This window comes from Musa acuminata, chromosome BXJ1-1 (assembly GCF_036884655.1).
Source record: "Musa acuminata AAA Group cultivar baxijiao chromosome BXJ1-1, Cavendish_Baxijiao_AAA, whole genome shotgun sequence".
NCBI classification, from domain to species: Eukaryota; Viridiplantae; Streptophyta; class Magnoliopsida; order Zingiberales; family Musaceae; genus Musa; species Musa acuminata.
Genome location: NC_088327.1, coordinates 17,343,852 through 17,366,500, shown reverse-complemented (window position 1 = coordinate 17,366,500; position 22,649 = coordinate 17,343,852). Strand labels below are relative to the sequence as shown.

General features: G+C 38.8%; 1 protein-coding gene across 1 annotated transcript; it reads right to left on the bottom strand.

Moving 5' to 3' along the window:
- Positions 1-19,325: 19,325 nt before the first annotated feature.
- On the bottom strand, positions 19,326-20,755 carry LOC135676590 (transcription factor MYB44-like). Its single transcript, XM_065187940.1, has one exon. The coding sequence runs from the start codon at positions 20,614-20,616 to the stop codon at positions 19,519-19,521; it is 1,098 nt and encodes a 365-aa protein (XP_065044012.1). The 5' UTR covers positions 20,617-20,755; the 3' UTR covers positions 19,326-19,518.
- Between the last annotated feature and the right edge of the window lie 1,894 nt (positions 20,756-22,649).

Below are 22,649 nucleotides of genomic sequence, written 5' to 3'. Positions count from 1 at the left end.
AATAAAAAAAGAAGCTAATTGCCATGAATGAGAAGCTTAAAACATTGCCTACAAAAATAAATTAACAGTAATAATATAATAGAATCTTTTAAAAAAGAAAACAAGTTTCTACAATAAATATACTTAATATGATTCTTGCTAAATAAAATTATGCATTTAGAAAAGAATGTATTGATTTTATAAGTAGTAGCATACTTCAAAAGCTAACTAAATTTTTAAAAGGATCTACACTGCATATTCCTTCTAAAGTTAAATATGTTGAATCTCGAATTTTGATGATGAAGTCAATTGTTATTTGTTATATAATCCATATGTTGAGATAAGTGTGCAAGATTAACTACGATGGCAGTAAGACATGTAGCAGGAGTTGCGTCAGAGTCAAGACCATGATCACGTTAGGGGTTCGAGAGTTCGACGGAAGTCCGGATGGTCGTCGGAGGTTCTGCGGGAACAAATATGAGAAGTCCAGGAGTTTGCCAAAGAAGCTCGTCGGAACTCGCCAAGTGGATCGTCGCAAGTCCAGGAGATTTGCCGGAAGTCCGCCGGAGCATCACTAAGGGTTCGTCGGAAGCTCGCCGGAAGAAGCGATTGACGCACCGGAGCAAGTTGCAGTAAATGTCTTAAGAAATATCATAGTTAGCATGTAGATTAAGCTAGGAATGAGAGGTGATCCCATTAACTTAATCTGGGGGCAATTGGGCTCTTGACAGACAAAAATTGGGTCGAATGGATCAGCCCATTCGGACACATATTTCCTGGCCGACGGTGGCACGCCCAGGAGCTCAGTCTCCCAGGAAAGCTGGGCGGTGGCACCGCCAGAGCTCGGTCTCCGAGCTCTGTCAGGCGATCGTACTACCCAGTCTGGCGGCAGTACCGCCAAGACCCCGGAAATCCGGGAGATGACATTTTTGAGCTTCAAATTCAAACCAGTTTTGGGCCTATATATACCCCACCCTTTCCTGCATGAAAGGGCACCGGAAATCCAATCTTACTCTGTGATTTTTAGAGCTCAAAAGTGTTGTAAAGGCTAGAAGTTCTCCTCCCTCTTTTCTTCCAAGTTTTGATCTTTTAAGAGAGGAGAGAAAATTCTCTAAGGGTTGTCTCATAAGCCCGTCAAAAAGAGTGAAACTGTAAAAGGGTGGTTGGCCTTCGCTTATTAAAGGAAGGCCTCTAGTGGATGTCAGTGATCTCGTCGGAGGAGGAAGCCAAAAGTGGATGTAGGTCAAGATTGACCGAACCACTCTAAAATTGCGGTGCTCTCTGGTTTACATTTATTCTTGCTGCTTACCTTACTACAAACCTCTATATGTGCTTTACTTCCTCTTTACTTTTGTTGCACTCCTTTACGAACTCGCTTTCAAGTTAAGTTTCCGAAAACGGTTTTACATCGGAAATGATTTCATCGTATGAACGTTGTTTTAAATCGTCGAAAGTTTTCCGCTGCACTAATTAAACCCCCCCCCCCCCGCCCCCCTCTTAGTGCTCTTGTTCCTAACAAAATATAACTTTTATGAAAAATTTGGTCACTATGCTTAATATACTCTCTTAAGATATATAGTCATCTAAAATTAGTTTGAGTTCCCAAAGGAACTATAAGTGATTTAAAACCAAAAGGTAAGAAAGGTGGATCTAGGAAGGACTCAAAGTTAAATTAGTATATAAAACAAATCTCTCTTTCTCGTAGATATGTCTCTAAACAATAGCTAAGAGAAAAAGATTATATCTTGGTAGTAAATACTCAAAACACATGATTGGAGATCTTATAAACTTTTCAACGCTTACTAGCCGGGATGAAAGATATGTTAATTTCAGAGACAACAAAGAAAAAATTATTTTTATTAGAAATACCGGTAACAAGTCAAATCTCTTAGTTTAAGATATGCTTTTGATAGATGATTTAAAACACAACTTAATAAGCATTAGCCAACTTTGTGATAAGAAATACAATGTTAAATTTGATTTTCATGCTTGTATAATATAAATATCAAATAAGAATAAATCCATGATAGCTTTAAGTAGTGATATTGTTTATATTATTGATCTTAATGATTTTTATGATGTAACTTATTTTTTAATTTTGAATGATCATAAATTAATTTCATAAATTAAAACTAAAGAACTTGTAAGAGGAACGCCTAAAATTAAATTTGTTAATGATAAAATTTGTGATGTATGCTAATTAGAAAAATATATAAGAAGTAGCTTCAAACCTAAAAATCAAGTATGTACCTATAGATCATTACAACTAATTCACATGGATTTATTTGGATCTATTGATATCAAAAGTCTAGGAGGTAGTAAATATGTCTTTTTCATTATTAATGACTACATTAGATATATTTAGACATATTTCTTAGCATATAAAAATAATTATTTTAAATATTTTATTATTTTATAAATAAGTTCAAAATAAAGAAAAGATTTTATGATTTTTTTATTCATATTGATCATGATGATGAATTTAAAAATAATAATTTTTAAGAATTTTATGATTTGAATGGGTATGACCATAATTTCTTCACTCTAAAAAATCCATAACAAATTGAAGATATTGAGAAAAAGAATATGAGCTCATAGAGATGACAAAGACTATGTTTAATAAACATAACCTACTTAAATATTTTTGGATCGAAGCCATGAACATAACATGTTATGTCATGAATATGATCCTTATAAGACCTTATATATCTAAAACTCCTTATGAATTATGAAATAATAAAAGACAAAATATTTTGATATTTTAAAGTTTTTTTGTTATAAATATTTTATTTTAAATGTCAAGGATACCTTAAAATTTTTTAATGTAAAATTCGACGAAGGCATTTTTCTTAATACTTCTCTATCTCTAAAGTTTATCAAGTTTTTAATAAAAGATAATTAGTTATTTAAGAATCTATTCACGTTGTCTTTAACGAATCTTTTGAAGTTGGAAAGTTAATTTTGATGATAATCTTAAATTAAATTTGAATGAGGACTTTACTCTCACAAGTAACTTAGATACACCTACTTCTAAAGAAATAATATCTAAGGAATAAAAGTATATAGATGCATATTCTAATGAACTAATTACTGGGACATATCAAAATATATTCAAACTCATTATTTTGTTTAAAAAATATTTATGCAAATACTATTCTTTTATTTTAATTTGAGTCAATGCATTGATGATTCTTTTAAAGATGACTCATGGATCTCGATAATACATAAAAAAAAGCCAAATCAATTTAAAAGAAATACATTTTAAAACTTATTACTTAATGATCAATTTGTAATTGGCACTAAATATATCTTTAGAAATAAGAAAGATGAATAAGATATCATGATTCGAAACAAAGTTAGATTAGTGGCCAAAAGTTTCAACCAAGTTTCAACCAACAAAGTTAGATTACGAAGAAATCAACTCCTATGACCAGACTTGAAGCTAGAAGGATACTTTTTGCCTATACATGTTTTAAAAATTTTAAGTTATTTCAAATAAATGTCAAAAGTACTTTTCTTAATGATTTTATTTATAAAGAAGTTTACTTGAATAACCATATAGATTTGAAAATGATATTTTTTTTAAATCATATTTATAAATTATTTAAGGCTTTCTATGGGTTGAAATAAGCTCCCAAGACTTGGTATGAAAGACTTAGCCTTTTTTTAATTAAAAATAAATTTTCAAAAGACAAGATCGATATCACATTATTTATTAAATATTTTAAAAATAATTTTTTATTATTTAAATTTATATTGATGATATTATTTTTGGTTTTACTAATGAATCTTTATATAAATCATTTGCTAAGAGTATGAGTTAAAAATTTGAAATGAGTTTAATAGGTAAATTAATATTTTTTCTAGGATTATAAATTCAACAACTAAATGATGAAATTTTCATTAGTCAAACCAAGTATACTATTGATCTATTAAAATAATTTTATATGGACAATGATAAGGTTATCAATACACTAATGAGCATTTCTACTCAATTAGATATGGATAATGAAGGAGAATACTTTGATCAAAAGGCTTATAGAGGCATTATAGGTAATTTATTATACCTTACTACAACTAGACCTAATATATTATTTAGTATTAGGCTTTGTATAAGATTTTAATTTAATCCTAAACAATCATATTATAAACTGTAAAAAGAATTTTTATATACTTAAAAGGAATACTTAATATAGGATTATAGTATCCTAAATCTAAAATTTTTGATTTGATTTCTTAAAACTTTGTTAAACTATCTATAGCTAAAGTTGAATATGTTGCGGTAAATGCATGTTGTATATATGTAATTTGGATGAAAAATATTTTAGAAGATTATTGACTTTGTTTGAAAAATATCCCTATAAAGTGTGATATTAGGGATCATATAAACAATCATAATATAACATTGGATTTAATTGATATAAAATACCAGCTAGTAGATATTTTTACTAAACCATTAAATAAGGAATAATTAAATTTTATTAGAAAGAAATTAGGTATGTTAAACTTGAATGAATGATTTTTTATATCATTTTGTATATAGGTGAAAAAAATAAGGGTCTTATCGTAGCATCGTTGGACTAGCAGTACTACCACTAATGCACTCTATCCAAAGGTGGTAGCAATGCATAGGCTGGCGATACTATCACAACAACCTTATCCCAAGCCCTTCAAGTCTAGGGTTGGCGGTAGAACCACCCTAAACCACCCTAAACCCTCCTAACCCCTCTTCTCTCCTTAATCTTACCCTAGTTGACCTCTCTCTCCCCTAACTCTCTTATTCCTGTTGAATCTCAGATTTTGATGATGAAACCAATTGAGAAGTGTTTATGATTTGATCTGCATTTTTAGTGATGCAGGATGCTTCGATCAGGATGAGACAATTAAAGCAGGAAGAATCATGTTGGGCCGGAGGAAAACATGTCAGAAGATTGGACGTCGAGCCAAAGGATCGGTCGACGTATCGACAGAAGGCTTCGGGCCATGGATTCGGGCATCGGGCCAAGAAGAGCAAATATTGCACCAAGGATATCGGAGTTTCAGAGTCAATTGGTCGATTGGGCAATATGCCGTAAGAGAGGACGATGCGCTGAATAATCGGACGAAGCGTCGAGTGACCAATGACATGCCAAACAACATGATTCATGCTTAGTATTAATTGTTTAGATCGAAGTGTATTGTTACATGTGCAGGATTAACTACGATAGCAAGGCATAAAGCAAAATGAAGTCCCGGAGTCAAGGACGTGATTTTATTGGGAGTTCGAGAGTTCGTCGGAAGTCCAAACATTTGTCAGAAGTTCTATAGGAACCATCCGAGAAGTCCAGGAGCTTGCTAAAGAAGCTCATCAGAACTCGCCAAGAAGATCGTCATGAAGTCTAGTAGCTTGCCGGGAGTCTACTGGAACATTGCCCGAGAGTTCGTCGAAAGTTCGCCGGGAGCTCGCCGGAAGAAACTAAGACACAGGGACTTGTTTAGCTTAGTAAATATCCTAGATTTCATAGTTAGCACTTAATTGGGTTTGGATTTCGGTCAACCCAATTAGGGGCCAGTTGGGCCCATGTAAGGACGGTGTTGGGCCCAATGAGAGGCCCAAACAATGTCCGAAGAAGTGGCATCGTCATGGCATAGTCTTCGAGACTATGTTAGGCGGTGGTACCACCAATCTGGGCGGTGGTACCACCCTGGCAAGGTGTCAGGCGGTGGTACCGCTAGTCTAGGCGATGGTATCGCCCAATGGCAGGTTGCCAGGCGATGGTACCACTAGACTAGGCGGTGGTACTGTCCAGTGCAGTGTTAGTGTCAAACTGACACTAGAGGTGGTACCGCCCAACACAGGCGGTGGTACCGCCCGTACCTAGGAAACCCAGGATGAGATGTTTTTAGGCTCCAAGTTTGAATCAACTTGAATCCTATAAATACCCCTCTTATCCCTAGTTAACATACATAAGCATAGAGAGTTTAAAAGTAAAGAAATGCTGTTGCAATCTCTTGTGAGACTCCTCCTCTAGTCTAAGATTAGAATTCTGTTTAGAGAAGAGTGTGTGTGCTTGTAAAGGTTGACTTCTAAACCTATGAAAAGGAGAAGAGGGGTGTAAGAAGGAGGTTGATCTTTGCTTGTTAAAGGAAGATTGATAGTGGATGCCAGTGGCCTCGACGGAAGAGGAATCGGCGGAGTGGATGTAGGTCACGATGATCGAACCACTATAAATTGGCATGTTCTCTAATTTGTATTTACTTCTTGATATTTACCTTATTGCAAACTGAATTCCTCCTTCACTACGTTACCGTACAATTTCAAGTTAACATCTTTACGAAACCAGTTTAATCGCAACAAAGTTTTAAATTGACATTTTTGAAGATGTGGTTTTACTGCAGCACCAATTCACCCCCCGCCCTTCTTAGGGCTGATCCCGTTCCTAACAATTGGTATCAGAGCCTCGTTTTCTCATTTGATTTAACACCCAAAGAGAAATGACTCTTTTCGGCTTTCAAGAGGGTTACTCTCTCATTTGCCAATTTTCAATTGGATGGACTACACATATTAGAAAACTCGAATGAGAGTTTTCTTGCTTTCTTTGGATTTAAATTTATGGCATATAGTCGAATCCGATTTTCAAAGGTCTTCTCTTCCAATGAACCATTGGAATGATTTGGAGAAGAAGGCTTTTTCTCTAAATGCAAAGGCTATGAATGCCTTATTTTGCGCCTTAGACAAAAGGAAATTTAATCGGGTTTCTACATGCGAAACGACATTCAATATATAACACACTCTTAAAATCACACACGAAGGCACAAGTAGTGTTAAGGATTCTAAAGTTAATTTTTTAATGCATGATTTTGAACTGTTTCGTATGAAACCAAGCGAAACCATTGGAGACATCTACACCCGTTTTATGGATGTCGTCAATGGTTTAAAAGCTCTTGGTAAAAGATTTTCGAATCTTGAACTTGTAAACAAAATTTTATGTTCTCTTAATAAGAGTTGGGATTCAAAAGTAACGGCTATTCAAGAATCAAAAAATTTGAATACCTTTTTGATCGAAGAATTTATCGGGTCTCTAATGACCTATGAAATGACATGCAATGCATGTGAAGAACTTGAGAACCACCTTCTAAAGAACAGGAAGGATTTCGGACTAAGAACAATTGAAGACCACTCGAGCATAAGCTCAAGTGATGGTGAACTTGAACTCATCACTATGAAATTTAAAAAGTTCATGAAATAAAAATTAAAGAACAAAAAGAACACAACTACTTGTTATGAACATAAGAAGAGGGAAGCACTTTGGGATGAATCGAGCTCCTCCGAAGATGAAGAAAAAATCAACAAAGGCAAAGTGGCAAACTACGCCTTAACGACTTTCAACGATGAGGTAATCAAAATGCCCTTTATTTATTTCGAAATTACATAATGCTTTTCATGAGTTATTTTTAATTTAGTTTAGAATTAATTTTCTTGAAAATTATATGTTTAATAATGTAATAAAAATATAAAAAAATTAATAATCAGGCTTATCCTTCTAATAATGGTAATGAAAATTACATGTGATAAACAAACAAAATGATATTAATTAAAAATACCTTATGAAATCATGCTTGATGTTTTAATAATATAATACTGTGTATCTTGATAATTTTTATATTTCTTACGATTAAAAATGCTTCATTTTTAATGAAATTATGCTTGATAATTTAATGCATAATGATTATGCTTAATGAGTTTATCTTTTGAAATGATGCATGATGATTTTTGTCATTTATGAACTATTGATTTTCATGGTAATAAAAGCGGCTTTTTCGGTTATAAGCATGGTTTTTATGACAATTTATTTTTCGATCCTAAATGTTGATGCATATTTTTATTTGGCATAAATGAAAAATGCATACTTCTATGAAATCAATCTTATGAATTGAAACACTAGAAAATGATTTTAATGTGACGATTTGAATTTGAATGAGATTTATCTTAATTTTTTTATATTTAAAACTTGAGATTTCATATGCATGAATTGAGATCTTGTTCTCCTACAAGATTGAATGAATTGTATCTATATCATGATCTTCTAAGAATTATTTTCGTTATTTATTTAAGAGGAGATTTGCTAAAATGAATCATGGTTTCTCTTGAATTCTCAGAATTTTAACTTGAAAATTCTTTTTATTAATCAAGATTGTCTACTATGATTCTTTCTTTTCACTATTTGAGTTATCCAAAAAGAATCATAATATGTCTCTTGATACTCATGATTTATCTTTATGATCTTTGATATTTTATCTCTCATGATATGATTTTTATGTACAATTCCTTTTATCTCATGATATTTTATCTCTCATGATATGATATTTTATCTTTATGATCTTTGAGCGAAAGTTTCTTCTCCAATTCATTCCAATCGATCATTGGAAGAGAAGACTTCGAAAATCCATTTTCGACAAGATTCCAAAGTTCAAAATCCATTGAAATAAGGAAGATCCTTATTCGGGTATTCTAATAGGTGCAGTCCGTCCCATTGAACATGGGTGGACGTGTAATAGAATAGCCCTCTTGGTTTTCGGCATATGCCATCTCTCTTGGGTTTTAATCCATTTGAGAGTTAACCTCGCTCTGATACCAATTGTTAGGATCAAGAGCACTAAGAAGGGGGGGGGGGGGGTGAATTAATGCAGCGGAAAACTTTCGACGATTAAAACTGCGTTCGTATAATAAGAGTGATTTCGGTAGAAAAGCCGATTCGTATATCACTTTAACTTGTGATCAAGCAAGATGTAGTTAAAGCGAATCTATAAGGGCAGTTTGCAGTTATGATGGAAATCAGAATATAAGCGCAAATTGAAATATCATGTTCGTATGATAAAACTGATTTACGTCTAAACACCGATTCGAAAAATACTGAACTTTGAAACACGATCGTAAATTCGCAAAAGGTAGTAAGCTATTGAGGAGGTTTGCAGTAAAGATAATATGCTGAAAGTAAATGCAAACCAGAGAGCACCGTGATTTTAGAGTGGTTCGGTCAATCTTGACCTACATCCACTTCTGGCTTCCTCCACCGACGAGGTCACCGACGTCCACTAGAGGCCTTCCTTCAATAGGCGAAGGCCAACCACCCTTTTACAGTTTCACTCCTTTTGACGGGCTTAGGAGACAACCCTTACAGAATTTTCTCTCCTCTCTTAAAAGATCAGAACTTGGAAGAAAAGAGGGAGAAGAACTTTTAACTCATACAACACTTTTGAGCTCTAAAAATCACAGAGTAAGATCAGGATTTCGATGGTTTTCATTTCTCTTTCATTGCTAAAAGAGTGGGGTATTTATAGGCCCCAAACTAGTTTGAATTTCGAGCTCAAAACTGTCAATTCCCGGAATTCCGAGGTCTGGTGGTTGCACCGCCTGACTGGGGCGGTTGCACCGCCTGGCAGAGCTCGGAGACTGAGCCTCTGGGCGGTTGCACCGCTTGTCAGGGGCGGTTGCACCTCCTGCCAGAGCTCGGAGATCGAGCTCAGGCGATTGCACCTCTGTCAGAGGAGGTTGCACCGCCCAGCTAGAGCTCGGAGACTGAGCCCTGGGCGGTGCCACCACCGACCAAGTAATTAGGGTCTTTCAAGGGCCCAATTGCCCCAAGATTAAGTTAATGGGATCACCTCCCATTTCTAACTTAATCATCATGCTAACTATGAATTTCTTAAGACATTTACTGCAACTTGCTCCGGTGCGTCAATCGCTTCTTCCAGCGAGCTTCCGGCGAACATCTAACGACCTCCGGCGATGCTCCGACGGACTTCCAGCAAACTCCTGGACTTGCGACGATCCACTTGGCGAGTTCCGACGAGCTTCTTTTGGCAAGCTCCTGGACTTCTCGGATTTGTTCCCGCAGAACCTCCGACGACCGTCTGAACTTCCGTCGAGCTCTCGAACTCCCAATGTGATCATAGTCTTGATTCCGGCGCAACTCCTACTGCATGTCTTACTTTCATCGTAGTTAATCCTGCACACTTGTCTCAACATATGGATTAGATAACAAATGACAATTGACGTCATCATCAAATCCAAGATTCAACATTCTCTTTTTCATAGGTTTATGAGTCAACCTTTACAAGCATACACTCCTCCTAAATAGAATTCTAAACATAGACTATAGGAGGGGATCTCTCAAGTGATTGCAACAGCGTTTTCTTACTTTTAAATACTCTAGGCTTGTGTTATTAACTAGGGACAAGAGGGGTATTTATAGGCCCCAAGTTGATTCAAACTTGGAGCCTAAAAATATCTCATCCCGGGTTTCCTGGATACGAACGGTACCATCGCCTGTGCTGGGCGGTACCACCGCTAGTGTTAGTCTGACACTAATACTGCACTAGGCAGTACCACCACCTGACACCCTACCATTGGGTGGTACCATCGCCTGACACCCTGCCAGGGGCGATACCACTGCCCAGACTAGCGGTACTACCGCTTGACATAGTCTCGGAGATTGTGCCACGACGGTGCCACTTCTTGGGACACTGTTTGGGCCTTTCATTGGGCCCAACACAGTCCTTATATGGGCCCAACTGGCTCATAATTGGGTTGGCCCAAAATTAATCTCAATTATGTGCTAACTACGAAATCCAAGACATACTTAAGCTAAATAAGTCCGTAAGTCTTGGTTTCTTCCGACGGGCTTCCGGCGATCTTCTAGCGAACTTTCGACGATCTCTCGGCAATGTTCCAGCGGACTCCCGGCAAGCTCTTGGACTTCACGATGATCTTCTTGGCGAGTTCCGATGAGCTTCTCTGGTAAGCTCCGAGACTTCTCGGCTAGTTCCTATAGAACTTTCAACGAACGTCTAGACTTCCAACGAACTCTTGAAATACATTATCATTGACTTTCACTTCATCCGAGATCAAGTTATCAAACATGAACTACACGTTTCTCATGTACATATGACTGTTCAACTAGCAGGTTCTCTCACAAAATCGCTAACCTGCAAAATATTTTCATTGTATTAGTCCAAGATCGATGTTCTTGATAGGAGCTCAATCTTACGGGGGCATGATAGAACATAATATTTTCAAAATTGCTTGAGAAATTCTCTCATAACTACCTGATCTTTTTAGAGAAAATATTTCCCTCTAACCTGCATAAATAAGGTTCATATTAATGAAACTGATGAAGCTTTCTCATCACGGTTTAATCTATCATTATGCAAGTCATGGCACTCCTTCCTTCTCTTCTTTAAGCTTTCCTTCACGTTTTAATTAATCAAGTTTCCATCTAACAATTATTGTTTGATTTTACGATTTATTGTGCACCAATATTCACACGACGACGAAAATATTTTTTTATGAGAAATATGGGATTTTTGTTTTATGTTCTTCTGCTATGCATATGATGATCTGTCTAGATTTCCCAACAAAAGAGACCCTCAATCATGGACTCTTTTTTCGTAAACACTCATAACTTCATCTCCATGCCTTTATAGATGCTGATTGAATAGGGAACATTGATGATAGGACATCTACCTAGGTGTATATTATCTTCCTTAGAGCCAATCCAATCAGTTGAAGTTCAAAGAAGTAGAAAACAGTTATAAGGTTTACAACTGAAGTTTAATACCGAGCTATCGCCACCGCTGTTATAGAACTCAATTGGGTCTTGAATCTACTAAAGGAACTTACTTCAACTCCACCCTAACTCCTATAATATATTGTGATAATATCGGAGCCACCTACCTATGCACTAATCTATTATTTCACTCACACATGAAATACATTATCATCGACGTTCACTTCATCCGAGATCAAGTTGTCAAACATCAACTATGTGTTTCCCATATACATATGACTGATGAACTAGCAAGTTCTCTCATAAAGATCGACGTTCTTGATAGGAGCATAATCTTACGGGGGCATGATAGAAGATAAGATTTTTACAATTGCCTGAGAAAATCTCTCATAACTACCTGATCTTGATAGAGAAAATCTTTCCCTCTAACCTGCATAAATAAGATTCATTAATGAAACTGATGAAGCATTCTCATCACGTTTTAATCTATCATTATGCAAGTCATGGCACTCCTTCCTTCTCTTCTTGATTAAGCTTTCCTTCACATTTTTATCTATCATGCTATCCATCTAACCATTAGTTTTTGGTTTTACGATTTTTTGCACACCAATATTCACACGACGAGAAAAATATTTTTTTACGAAAAATATGAGATTGTTGTTTTATGTTCTTCTGCTATGCATATGATGCTCTATCTACGTTTCCCAACAAAAGATACCCTCAATCATAAACTCTTTTTTTGTAAACACTCATAACTTAACCTCCATGCCTTTATGGATGCTGATTAAGTAGGAAACATTGATGATAGGATATCTACCTTGGGGTATATTGTCTTCCTTAGAGCAAATACAATCAGTTGAAGTTCAAAGAAGTATAAAACAGTCATAAGTTTTACAATTGAAGTTGAATACCGAGCTATCGCTACTATTATTATAGAACTCAATTGGGTCACGAATCTACTAAAGGAACTTATTTCAACTCCACCCTTACTCCTATAATATATTGTGATAATATCGGAGCTATCTACCTATGCATCAATCTATTATTTCACTCACACATGAAATACATTGTCATTGACTTTCATTTTATTCGAGATCAAGTTGTTAAAAATCAACTATGTGTTTCTCACGTACATATGACTGATCAACTAGCAGGTTCTTTCACAAAACCACTAACCAGTAAAATATTTTCATTGTATCAGTCCAAGATCGACGTTCTTGATAGGAGCTCAATCGGAGTATGATAGAATATAATATTTTGACAATTACCTGAGAAAATCTTTCATAACTACCTAATCTTGATAGCGAAAATCTTTCCCTCTAACCAGCATAAATAATGTTCATATTAATAAAACTGATGAAGCTTTCTCATCACGTTTTAATATATCAATATGCAAGTCATGGCAATCCTTCTCTTCTTGATTAAGCTTTCCTGCACGTTTTAATCTATCAAGCTTTCCATCCAACCTCCCCCCCCCCTACCAAACCGAAAAATTCTCCTTTGGATACAATTAAGCATGCAAGTTTTATATATCCTCATCAAGTTGTTAAGAAAAGTTTTATCTATCCTCATCAAGTTATTAAGAAGAGCTTAAAATGATTTTTCTTATGATGTGATGGAAATTCATATGAGATGCTTGACATTGGAATTGCATACGCTAGTGCCATTGTATATAGTCTTATGATAAAATCTCTTATGTATGAATTGTATCGATCACTTCCAATATTAAGATGCTTAGCCATATATATGGAGTTCATTAAAATTTCTAATGCTCATATAAGAATGATGACATGATTAACACCATAGAGCCGAATGGTCGACATGCTATCAACATGTCGAACCTATGCAAACGATATGTGTCTAACACCCTAAGACTATATTGTTGGGCTGATGGCCCATATTCAGCCCATGTGGGCTTTATCAGCCCACAGCTCACACCCCCTTTTAACTTAACCCTAATTAAGATTAGGGGGGTGTGGTGGCTGCGTTTTAGAGGCAGATTAAAGCTATAAAAAGGCAGCAACGAGGCAGATCTTTGGAGCGACGAGATTCCAAAGAGAAGAAGGAGAACAAGGCAGAAGAGGAAGAGAAAGAAAGGGAAGAAGACAAGGACAATGTAGAGAGACTGTTCACAATCATCTAGCAGTGTTCTCATCTCAGGTTAGATCAAATCTACAGTAGGCTCTTGCTGTGATTACTTGGGAGGTTTTAGATATTGTGGGCAGTAACGTGATCCTTGTATCCCAGTTATTCTCTTGTGGTTGTTGCTTGGGTTTTGGGCAAGAGATTGAGATTTGTATATTCATTATTCTCATAGTGGATTATCTCTAGTTTGCCCCGTGGTTTTTACCCTTCACATTGAAGGGGTTTTCCACGTATATCTTGGTGTTCTGTTTGATTGTGTTTCCATTTTATTCCGCTGCGTATTTTGGTCTTCTAGTATTTGTTCCTATACAAAGGTTATTCCTGTTTATATCCCCATCAACTGGTATCAGAGCGGGGTTTTGGTGATTTAATTTTTGTATTTGAACATGGAGGCCAGTAATATTTCTCGCATGATTAGTTTGAATGGAAATAATTGGATGATATGGAAACCAAGAATGGAAGATCTCTTGTATTGCAAAGATTTGTATGGACCTTTGCAAGGGGATAGTGCAAAACCTACAACTATGATAGATGATGAGTGGAAGAGGTTAGATCGAAAAACAATTGGATTTATTAGACAGTGGCTTGATGATAGTGTATTTCACCATGTTTCTACTGAAATTTCTGCATATTCTCTTTGGAAAAAATTGGAAAGTCTCTATGAAAGAAAAACAACTGGCAACAAAGCTTTTTTTATCAGAAAACTTGTGAACCTAAAATATAGAGAGGGTGCTTCTATTGCTGAGCATTTGAATGAAATGCAGAGTATTACTAACCAGTTATCCTCTATGAGAATGTCTCTTGATGATGAGTTGCAGGCATTGTTACTTCTCAGTTCATTACCAGAAAGTTGGGAGACACTGGTGGTTTCCCTTAGTAATTTTGCGCCAGATGGTATTGTCACTATGAGTCAAGTAACAAGCAGTTTGTTGAATGAGGAGTTGAGAAGAAAGAGTTCGGCAACATCTCAGAATGATTCACAAGCACTTATCTCAGAGAACAGAGGAAGGCCAAAGTCTAGAAGCAGTTCACGTATGGGTAGGAGCAAGTCAAGATCAAGAAAAGATATTGTTTGCTATAACTGTGGTGAGAAAGGACATTACAAGAACCAATGTAAGCAACCTAAGAAGAACAAGAAAAAGGGAAAAGAAGTGGAGTCTACAGAGTCAAAGGATAATACTACAGCTACAGTGCAGGGTGGTGATTATTTGATTTTGTCTCCTTCTGATGATATTTTTTCTTGTGTGTGTCAGGATCTTGAGTGGGTGATTGACACAGGTGCTTCTTATCATGCTACACCACGGAGGGAGTTTTTTGCTACATACAGGTCTGGAAACTTTGGTGTTGTCAAGATGGGCAACTATGGCACAGCAGACATCATTGGCATGGGTGATATCCATTTAAAGACCAACCTTGGCTGTAAGTTGGTACTTAAGGATGTGAGGCATGTGGTTGACTTGAGGCTAAATTTAATTTCAGTTGGAAGACTAGATGATGAAGAGTATGAAAGCAGATTTCACAGAGGGCAATGGAAGCTCAGTAAGGGTTCTCTTGTTATAGCTAATGGAAAGAAATGTCATACTTTGTACAGGTTGCAGGCTAAAGCTTATGGTGAGCAGTTAAATGCTACAGAGAAAGACTTCAGTATGGAGTTGTGGCATAGGCGATTGGGACACATGAGCGAGAAGGGGCTGCAAGCTCTTTCCAAGAGAGAGGTATTACCAGATCTCAGAGGTATACATCTGAACCCTTGTATTGATTGTTTGGCTGGTAAACAACATAGAGTTTCATTTGCTAGTGCTGCTTTGTCTAGAAAAATGCATGCCTTAGACCGTGTTTATACAGATGTATGTGGTCTTTTGAGGACAAAAACTCCTGGTGGATCTGTTGATGTTCTTGGTATAAGTGGTGCACTTTATTTTATCACTTTTATAGATGATTTTTCCAGGAAAGTTTGGGCTTATGCTTTGAAGACCAAAGATCAGGTTATTAATGTCTTCAAAGAGTTTCATGCCAGGGTTGAAAGGGAGACAGAAAGGAAATTGAAATGCATAAGATCAGATAATGGTGGTGAGTATATGGGATTGTTTAATGACTATTGCAGGTCGCATGGGATCCAACATGAGATGACAGTTCCTGGTACACCTCAGCATAATGCAATTGCAGAGAGGATGAACCGCACCATCATGGAAAAGATCAGATGTATGCTTTCACAGGCCAAGCTACCCAAAAGGTTTTGGGATGAGGCTTTGAGGACTGCAGTTGATGTGATCAACTTATCACCATGTACAGCCCTAGATGGTGATATTGCAGAGCATGTATGGTCAGGGAAAGATGTTTCCTATAGGCATTTGAGAGTGTTTGGTTGTCGTGCATTTGCACATGTTCTAGATAATGAGAGGTCCAAGCTAGATGGTAAGTCTAAAGAATGTATTTTTCTTGGTTACTCACATGATCAGTTTGGTTACAGGCTTTGGGATCCAGAAAAGCAGAAGGTGTTCAGGAGTAGAGATGTGGTCTTCTTTGAGGATCAAACCTTTGAGGATTTGAAGAAGAAGGCACCAGCCAAGACTTCTGTAGAAGGATTAGCAGATTGTGACCCAGTTATTCCTCCAGTATATCAGGGTGATGGGGGAGATGTGCAGGAAAATAGTGTAGAGCCTGATATTGATTTACCTGCAGGACATGTTGAGCAAGAAGAAGTAGGAGAGCAAGTTCCCACAGAACCTCAATTGAGAAGATCTTCTAGACAACGTCAACCTTCCAGAAGATACTCTACAGATGAGTATGTGATGCTTACTGATGCAGGTGAACCAGAGAGTTACCAGGAAGCAGTTGAGAGTGAGCAGAAAGAGAAGTGGTTAGTTGCTATGCAGGAAGAGATGGATGCTCTTCAGAAGAACCACACTTATGATTTGGTGCTGCTACCAAATGGAATGAAGGCCTTGAAGAACAAGTGGGTTTTTAGGTTGAAGACTCAAGAATATTGTTCTCAATCAAAGTACAAAGCTAGATTGGTTGTGAAAGGCTTTGGTCAAAAGAAAGGTATTGACTTTGAAGAGATATTTTCTCCTGTTGTTAAAATGTCTTCTATTCGTGTTGCTCTTGGTATTGCTGCTAGCCAGGACTTGGAGGTTGAGTAGTTAGATGTGAAGACAGCTTTCCTTCATGGTGATTTGGAGGAGGAAATTTATATGGAGCAACCAGAAGGCTTCAAAGTCAAAGGTAAAGATAATTTTGTCTGCAAGTTGAAGAAGAGCTTGTATGGGCTAAAGCAAGCTCCAAGACAGTGGTACAGAAAGTTTGATTCATTTATGACAGAAAATGGATACAAAAGAACGGCTTCAGATCATTGTGTGTACATCAAATGGTTTGGTGAGGATTTTATTATTCTCTTACTTTATGTTGATGACATGCTTATTCTTGGAAAAGATATGTCTAAAATTGACAGGTTGAAGAAGGAACTGAGTGAGTCTTTTGCAATGAAGGACATGGGGCCAGCAAAGCAAATACTAGGCATGCAGATTTCTCGTGACAGGAAAAACAAGAAGATTTGGTTGTCACAGGAGAAATACATCGAGAAGGTATTGGAAAGATTTAGTATGAGCAATGCTAAGCCAGTTGGTTCTCCTCTTGCAGGTCACTTCAAGTTGTGCTCAGAACAGAGTCCGTCAAGTGATGAGGAGAAGGAGAAAATGCAAAAGGTTCCTTATTCTTCAGCAGTTGGAAGTTTAATGTATGCAATGGTATGTACGAGGCCGGACATCGCATATGCAGTGGGTGTTACTAGCAGATTTCTTGCAAATCCAGGCAAAGAGCACTGGGCATCAGTGAAGTGGATTTTTAGATATCTCAGAGGGAGCTCTAAGGTTTGTTTAAGCTTTGGAGGTGGACCACCTACGTTAACAGGTTACACAGATGCAGATATGGCAAGAGATATAGATACGAGGAAGTCTACTTCAGGTTATGTACTTACTTTTGCAGGGGGAGCTGTGTCATGGCAATCCAGGTTACAAAGGTGTATTGCTCTCTCCACCACAGAAGCAGAATATATTGCTGCTACAGAGGTATGCAAAGAAATGTTATGGATGAAATATTCTTACAAGAATTGGGGCTGAAACAGAAAAATTATGTGGTGCATTGTGACAGCCAGAGTGCCATCCATTTGTGTAAGAACCCAATGTTTCATTCCAAGTCAAAGCATATAGATGTCAGATACCACTGGATTCGAAATGTATTTGAAGAGAAGCAGTTGCAGCTTCAGAAAATTCATACAGATGACAACGGAGCAGACATGTTGACGAAGACCTTAACAAAAGAAAGACAGGAGATATGCCGACAGTTGGTCGGTATGGCTTCACATTGAGGAGTCATGGGACAGCCTCTCTTATGGGCTGAAGGGGGAGGTTGTTGGGCTGATGGCCCATATTCAGCCCATGTGGGCTTTATCAGCCCACAGCTCACACCCCCTCTTAACTTAACCCTAATTAAGATTAGGGGGGTGTGGTGGCTGCGTTTTAGAGGCAGATTAAAGCTATAAAAAGGCAGCAACGAGGCAGATCTTTGGAGCGACGAGATTCCAAAGAGAAGAAGGAGAACAAGGCAGAAGAGGAAGAGAAAGAAAGGGAAGAAGACAAGGACAACGCAGAGAGACTGTTCACAATCATCTAGCAGTGTTCTCATCTCAGGTTAGATCAAATCTACAGTAGGCTCTTGCTGTGATTACTTGGGAGGTTTTAGATATTGTGGGCAGTAACGTGATCCTTGTATCCCAGTTATTCTCTTGTGGTTGTTGCTTGGGTTTTGGGCAAGAGATTGAGATTTGTATATTCATTATTCTCATAGTGGATTATCTCTAGTTTGCCCCGTGGTTTTTACCCTTCACATTGAAGGGGTTTTCCACGTATATCTTGGTGTTCTGTTTGATTGTGTTTCCATTTTATTCCGCTGCGTATTTTGGTCTTCTAGTATTTGTTCCTATACAAAGGTTATTCCTGTTTATATCCCCATCATATATAGGATAATATCTTGATATCACGTGATTGAATTGATCGAACCATTATCACATTATCATACTCGACACGATTCAATCATAATGAAGGCCAAGAGAAAGGCATAACTGCTCCACATCATCAATATCGATAATAGGAATAGTCCCCTTAGATGCATTCAATAAACTTTTGAACTCATCTCTAGGGTTGTTTTTGAAGTTTTTGAATCTCAAACTAAAATATCAAAGGAACATTTTTTCGAGAATATCTAAGACCCAATTTTATAGGGTAAGACATTCTCAAAGTACGAATTTATCATAGATCGAGATCGAACTAAGACAAACAGAAAAGACCTTTATTAACTCCAAATCTGACTCTCGAATAACCAAAATTTAAATTTAACAAATAAATTAATTCTCAATTAATACCGACTCCCTGACTACAAGTTGGGTAATCAGGTCATGAGTATTCCTTTTCTACTAATTAACTCATTAAATCTGAATCATTAATAAAAAATCATGTTAATAACATTACACTCATTAAACATCTTGTAAGTAATACGAGATAAACCCGATATAATGATCCAGATATCAATTTATAGTGGTCGAACTCTATTTACGGCACATCAGAAACTCTATATGAGTGCGAAAATATTCCAGAGTAAGCCAAACTATGTGCATAAAAATTGAAAGGAATATTTTCACCTTCTTTCATTTGCACTAACTGGATCTCTCGCATTTCGCCCACTCATTTCATTGCAAAGAAACATCATATAGTTCTTTTCCATCTTCTACTTCTTTCCCCGATGGACTTTGAACATTGTCGTCTTTTCCTTCGATTTAAAAGCTCCTAATCTACTCCATCCTCGTGACACTGACGCCGATCCGTCTGATGACGGTATTACGGACGTTATCCGACGCCAGCGGAAACTGCGAGCACGTCATACCGCTCATCTCCAAGCTCGACATGTAGCTCCGCACCTCCTCGCGGATCATCTCCTGCATCACCGTCAGGAACTCCGCATCGAAGGGAAACGGCGCATGCCACCGTCGTTCGTCCTCATCAGACGATGTAGCGGCACCAGTGGCGTCCGCGGATCTCGTCGGCGGAGACGGCGACCGTGCCTGCAGGGGCGTCGGCACGGACGGCAGAAGCTCGAGCTGCTTGTGGTTGCTGTAGTCATTATCGGCGCTGTGGTGGTCATCGGAAGTATCCATCGGATCGGATCCCGGGAGAGAGAGGCTTAGAGAAGTCAACGGATGTTTTATGGTAATTGGGGAAGGGGATGTGGCTGTGGCTGCGATAGAGGGCTCCGTCAGATGATGGTTGGGAGCAGATGATGAAGGGAGTACCACACCTCCTGTTCTCGGCACCGGTCTATAGACGTGAGAAGCGGTGGAGACCGGAGAGATCATGGGAAGACTGTGGTGGCTAGAATCGCTGACATCTGATCCCGATGGGCTTTCGGAGCTCAAGCAGAGTACCGCACCGCCCGAAGAGAGGACCAGTCCGTCGCTGCTTGTTCTTAAAAGAGGCCGCGCCGACATGACCTCCCGATCGGCTGCCACGACGAAACCGCCGTCGACGGCAGTAGCGGAGGCCGAATACCTGCGTTTGAGGGTGGAGTTCCAGTGGTTCTTGACGGCGTTGTCGGTCCGGCCCGAGAGGAGGCGAGCGATGGTGGCCCACCTGTTGCCGAAGCGACGGTGGGCGCGGATGATGGTCTCATCCTCCTCCGGCGTGAAGGGGCGGTGCTCCACCTGCGGCGACAGCTGGTTGCACCACCTGAGCCGGCACGACTTCCCCGACCTCCCCGGGATCGACTTGCTTATAAGCGACCAGTTCCTCGGCCCGTTGCGCTGCACCAGCTTCCGAAGCGCCTCGTCCTCCTCCGGGCTCCAGGGTCCCTTGATCCGACCCAAATCCTTGCTTCTGCTCCCTGCCGACGCCATAGCGCTCGGTTCCCAAGCAGTATCGATTCAAACCCAATCGATAGTTCGAGAAAACGTACCGATTTGATCTACTGTTCTCGCGTTCGACGGGAAGAGACGGTGGAGCGCAGAGGGGAGACTGCAGGTGGTCGGCTCTATATAGGAAGGATAAGTGTAGGAAGGGAAGTGGTTTGACCGGCAGCAGCCGGGTGAAGACACCGGTCGTCGGCCGTTGGGCGTACCGGCCTCTTCCACGCGGGCAAGCAGTTGCGTACATACAGCTGGCACGAGGACACGCGTCCTTCTCTGTTTTTGTCCTTAAATTGGATTTATTAATTTTATTATCACGAATGACCATCCCACACGGTTCACCGTCGGGTTCCCAAGCGCGAAGCTTGTCGCGGTGTCTGCACCGACTTGAATGGCCCCACCCGGGCCGACTCAGATTTGATCCCTACCGTCCAATCCGAGTATCGCCTCCTTCCGTACTCGTCCTGTGTGCACAGCTTGGGTACGATGTTCATGGTCGCATTCGTATGTGCAATTAAGAAAACCCACGCTGCGACAATTATAGCAGTACCTTACGGCGTAAATATTTCGAAGTATTGTTAAGCTAGGATTTGGATTTTTGACTGAGATAGGTACATTGACAGTCTATTTTATTGTGTGCGTTTACATAATTAATTTTTGTTCAAGGAATCAGGGTTCTGTGCGTGACAGTGGAGAGTCGGTGAGGTGGCAGAAGACGACAAAACCAGTCTCGGAATCGTTGCTGCTGTCGCGTCAGCCCAGCCTGTCAAACCCCATCCGTTTCCATGCCACTTGGGCGGCTCCAACCGCCAAAACCCAAACGGAGTACATCTCCGACTCGTTGGGCCCCACATGTTTAATTGCAACCGAACCCAGGCTCCATCGCTGCCAATCTAACCCCGGTTTCAGTAACCGCACCGTGTTGAGCATGGGTAATTAGTGTGACAGTTGCGCCTTGACAGCTGTATGTCACTCAACCAATCCCACCGTCTCCATTGCACCGTCCGTCTCGTCCGATACCAATACGGATGAGGCCGTTACGTCGCACGTGGCCCTGCAACCCTCTTGCCGACTGCCACACGCGTGACGTTGGTCTCCACCTTTCTCCTTCTGTTCCTGGAATCCCCGCTGTGGAAGGACACGAGGTTGATTAGGTTAAACCCACGGCGGCTCGAGTCTGTGTTGTCATGGTTCTTTACGGAGCCAACTAAAGATTCGTGGTCCTTCCGCTCGTTTGGACTGCGAACGACAACTCAGGCATCGGGATTTGGCGGGGTCGGTGGGTGGGTGACACATCCACGCCTTTCGCGTAGTAATCCTCGCCATCGTACCGGTGGCACATCTCCCACTCCCAGTACGACGGTGAGGATCCCCACCGATTGCACTTTTAATTGGAATCCTACAATTTGATCAGGATTTGTGGCATTCGGACAAAACTGATCTCTTTTCAAACACGAAGTGCTAATTAATAATAATAATAATACACTGCAACTAATATGATCAATTCAAAGTCATTAATCTCAAAGAATTGACAACATTTTACCAAAGTTTTTACTAAAAATAAACATTTAATGCACATCAACGCGCATTGAGTGATGCAAAGTGGCGCAACTGATAATTTGTTTGCAAAGCTGCTAAAAGCAAAATCGTTGTTTACCAACTTAACATCAATGTGAGACGATATGAAAAAAAAAATTAATTACATCATATTTCTCAAAAATATTTTAACAATAGTTTTTACCTTCCTATGGAAAATAGCGCAAACCTAATATAATTTATTAACAACACTAATAATATACTCTTATACTTAATCAAGCAAGGAAACAAGAAAAACCTTTTATTTAACCAAGCAACGGAACAAATAACGATGCAGGTGCAAGTACATAAATAAGCAATGGAGTAAGAACAAGTAAAGAAGCAAGTCATGGAACATGACCTTATTGCTCTTCTTGTTAAGAAAGCAATCTATTCTTTAGATGAAACAGTAATAAATATTTTGTTGTGTTTTTACATAATAGGTGTGT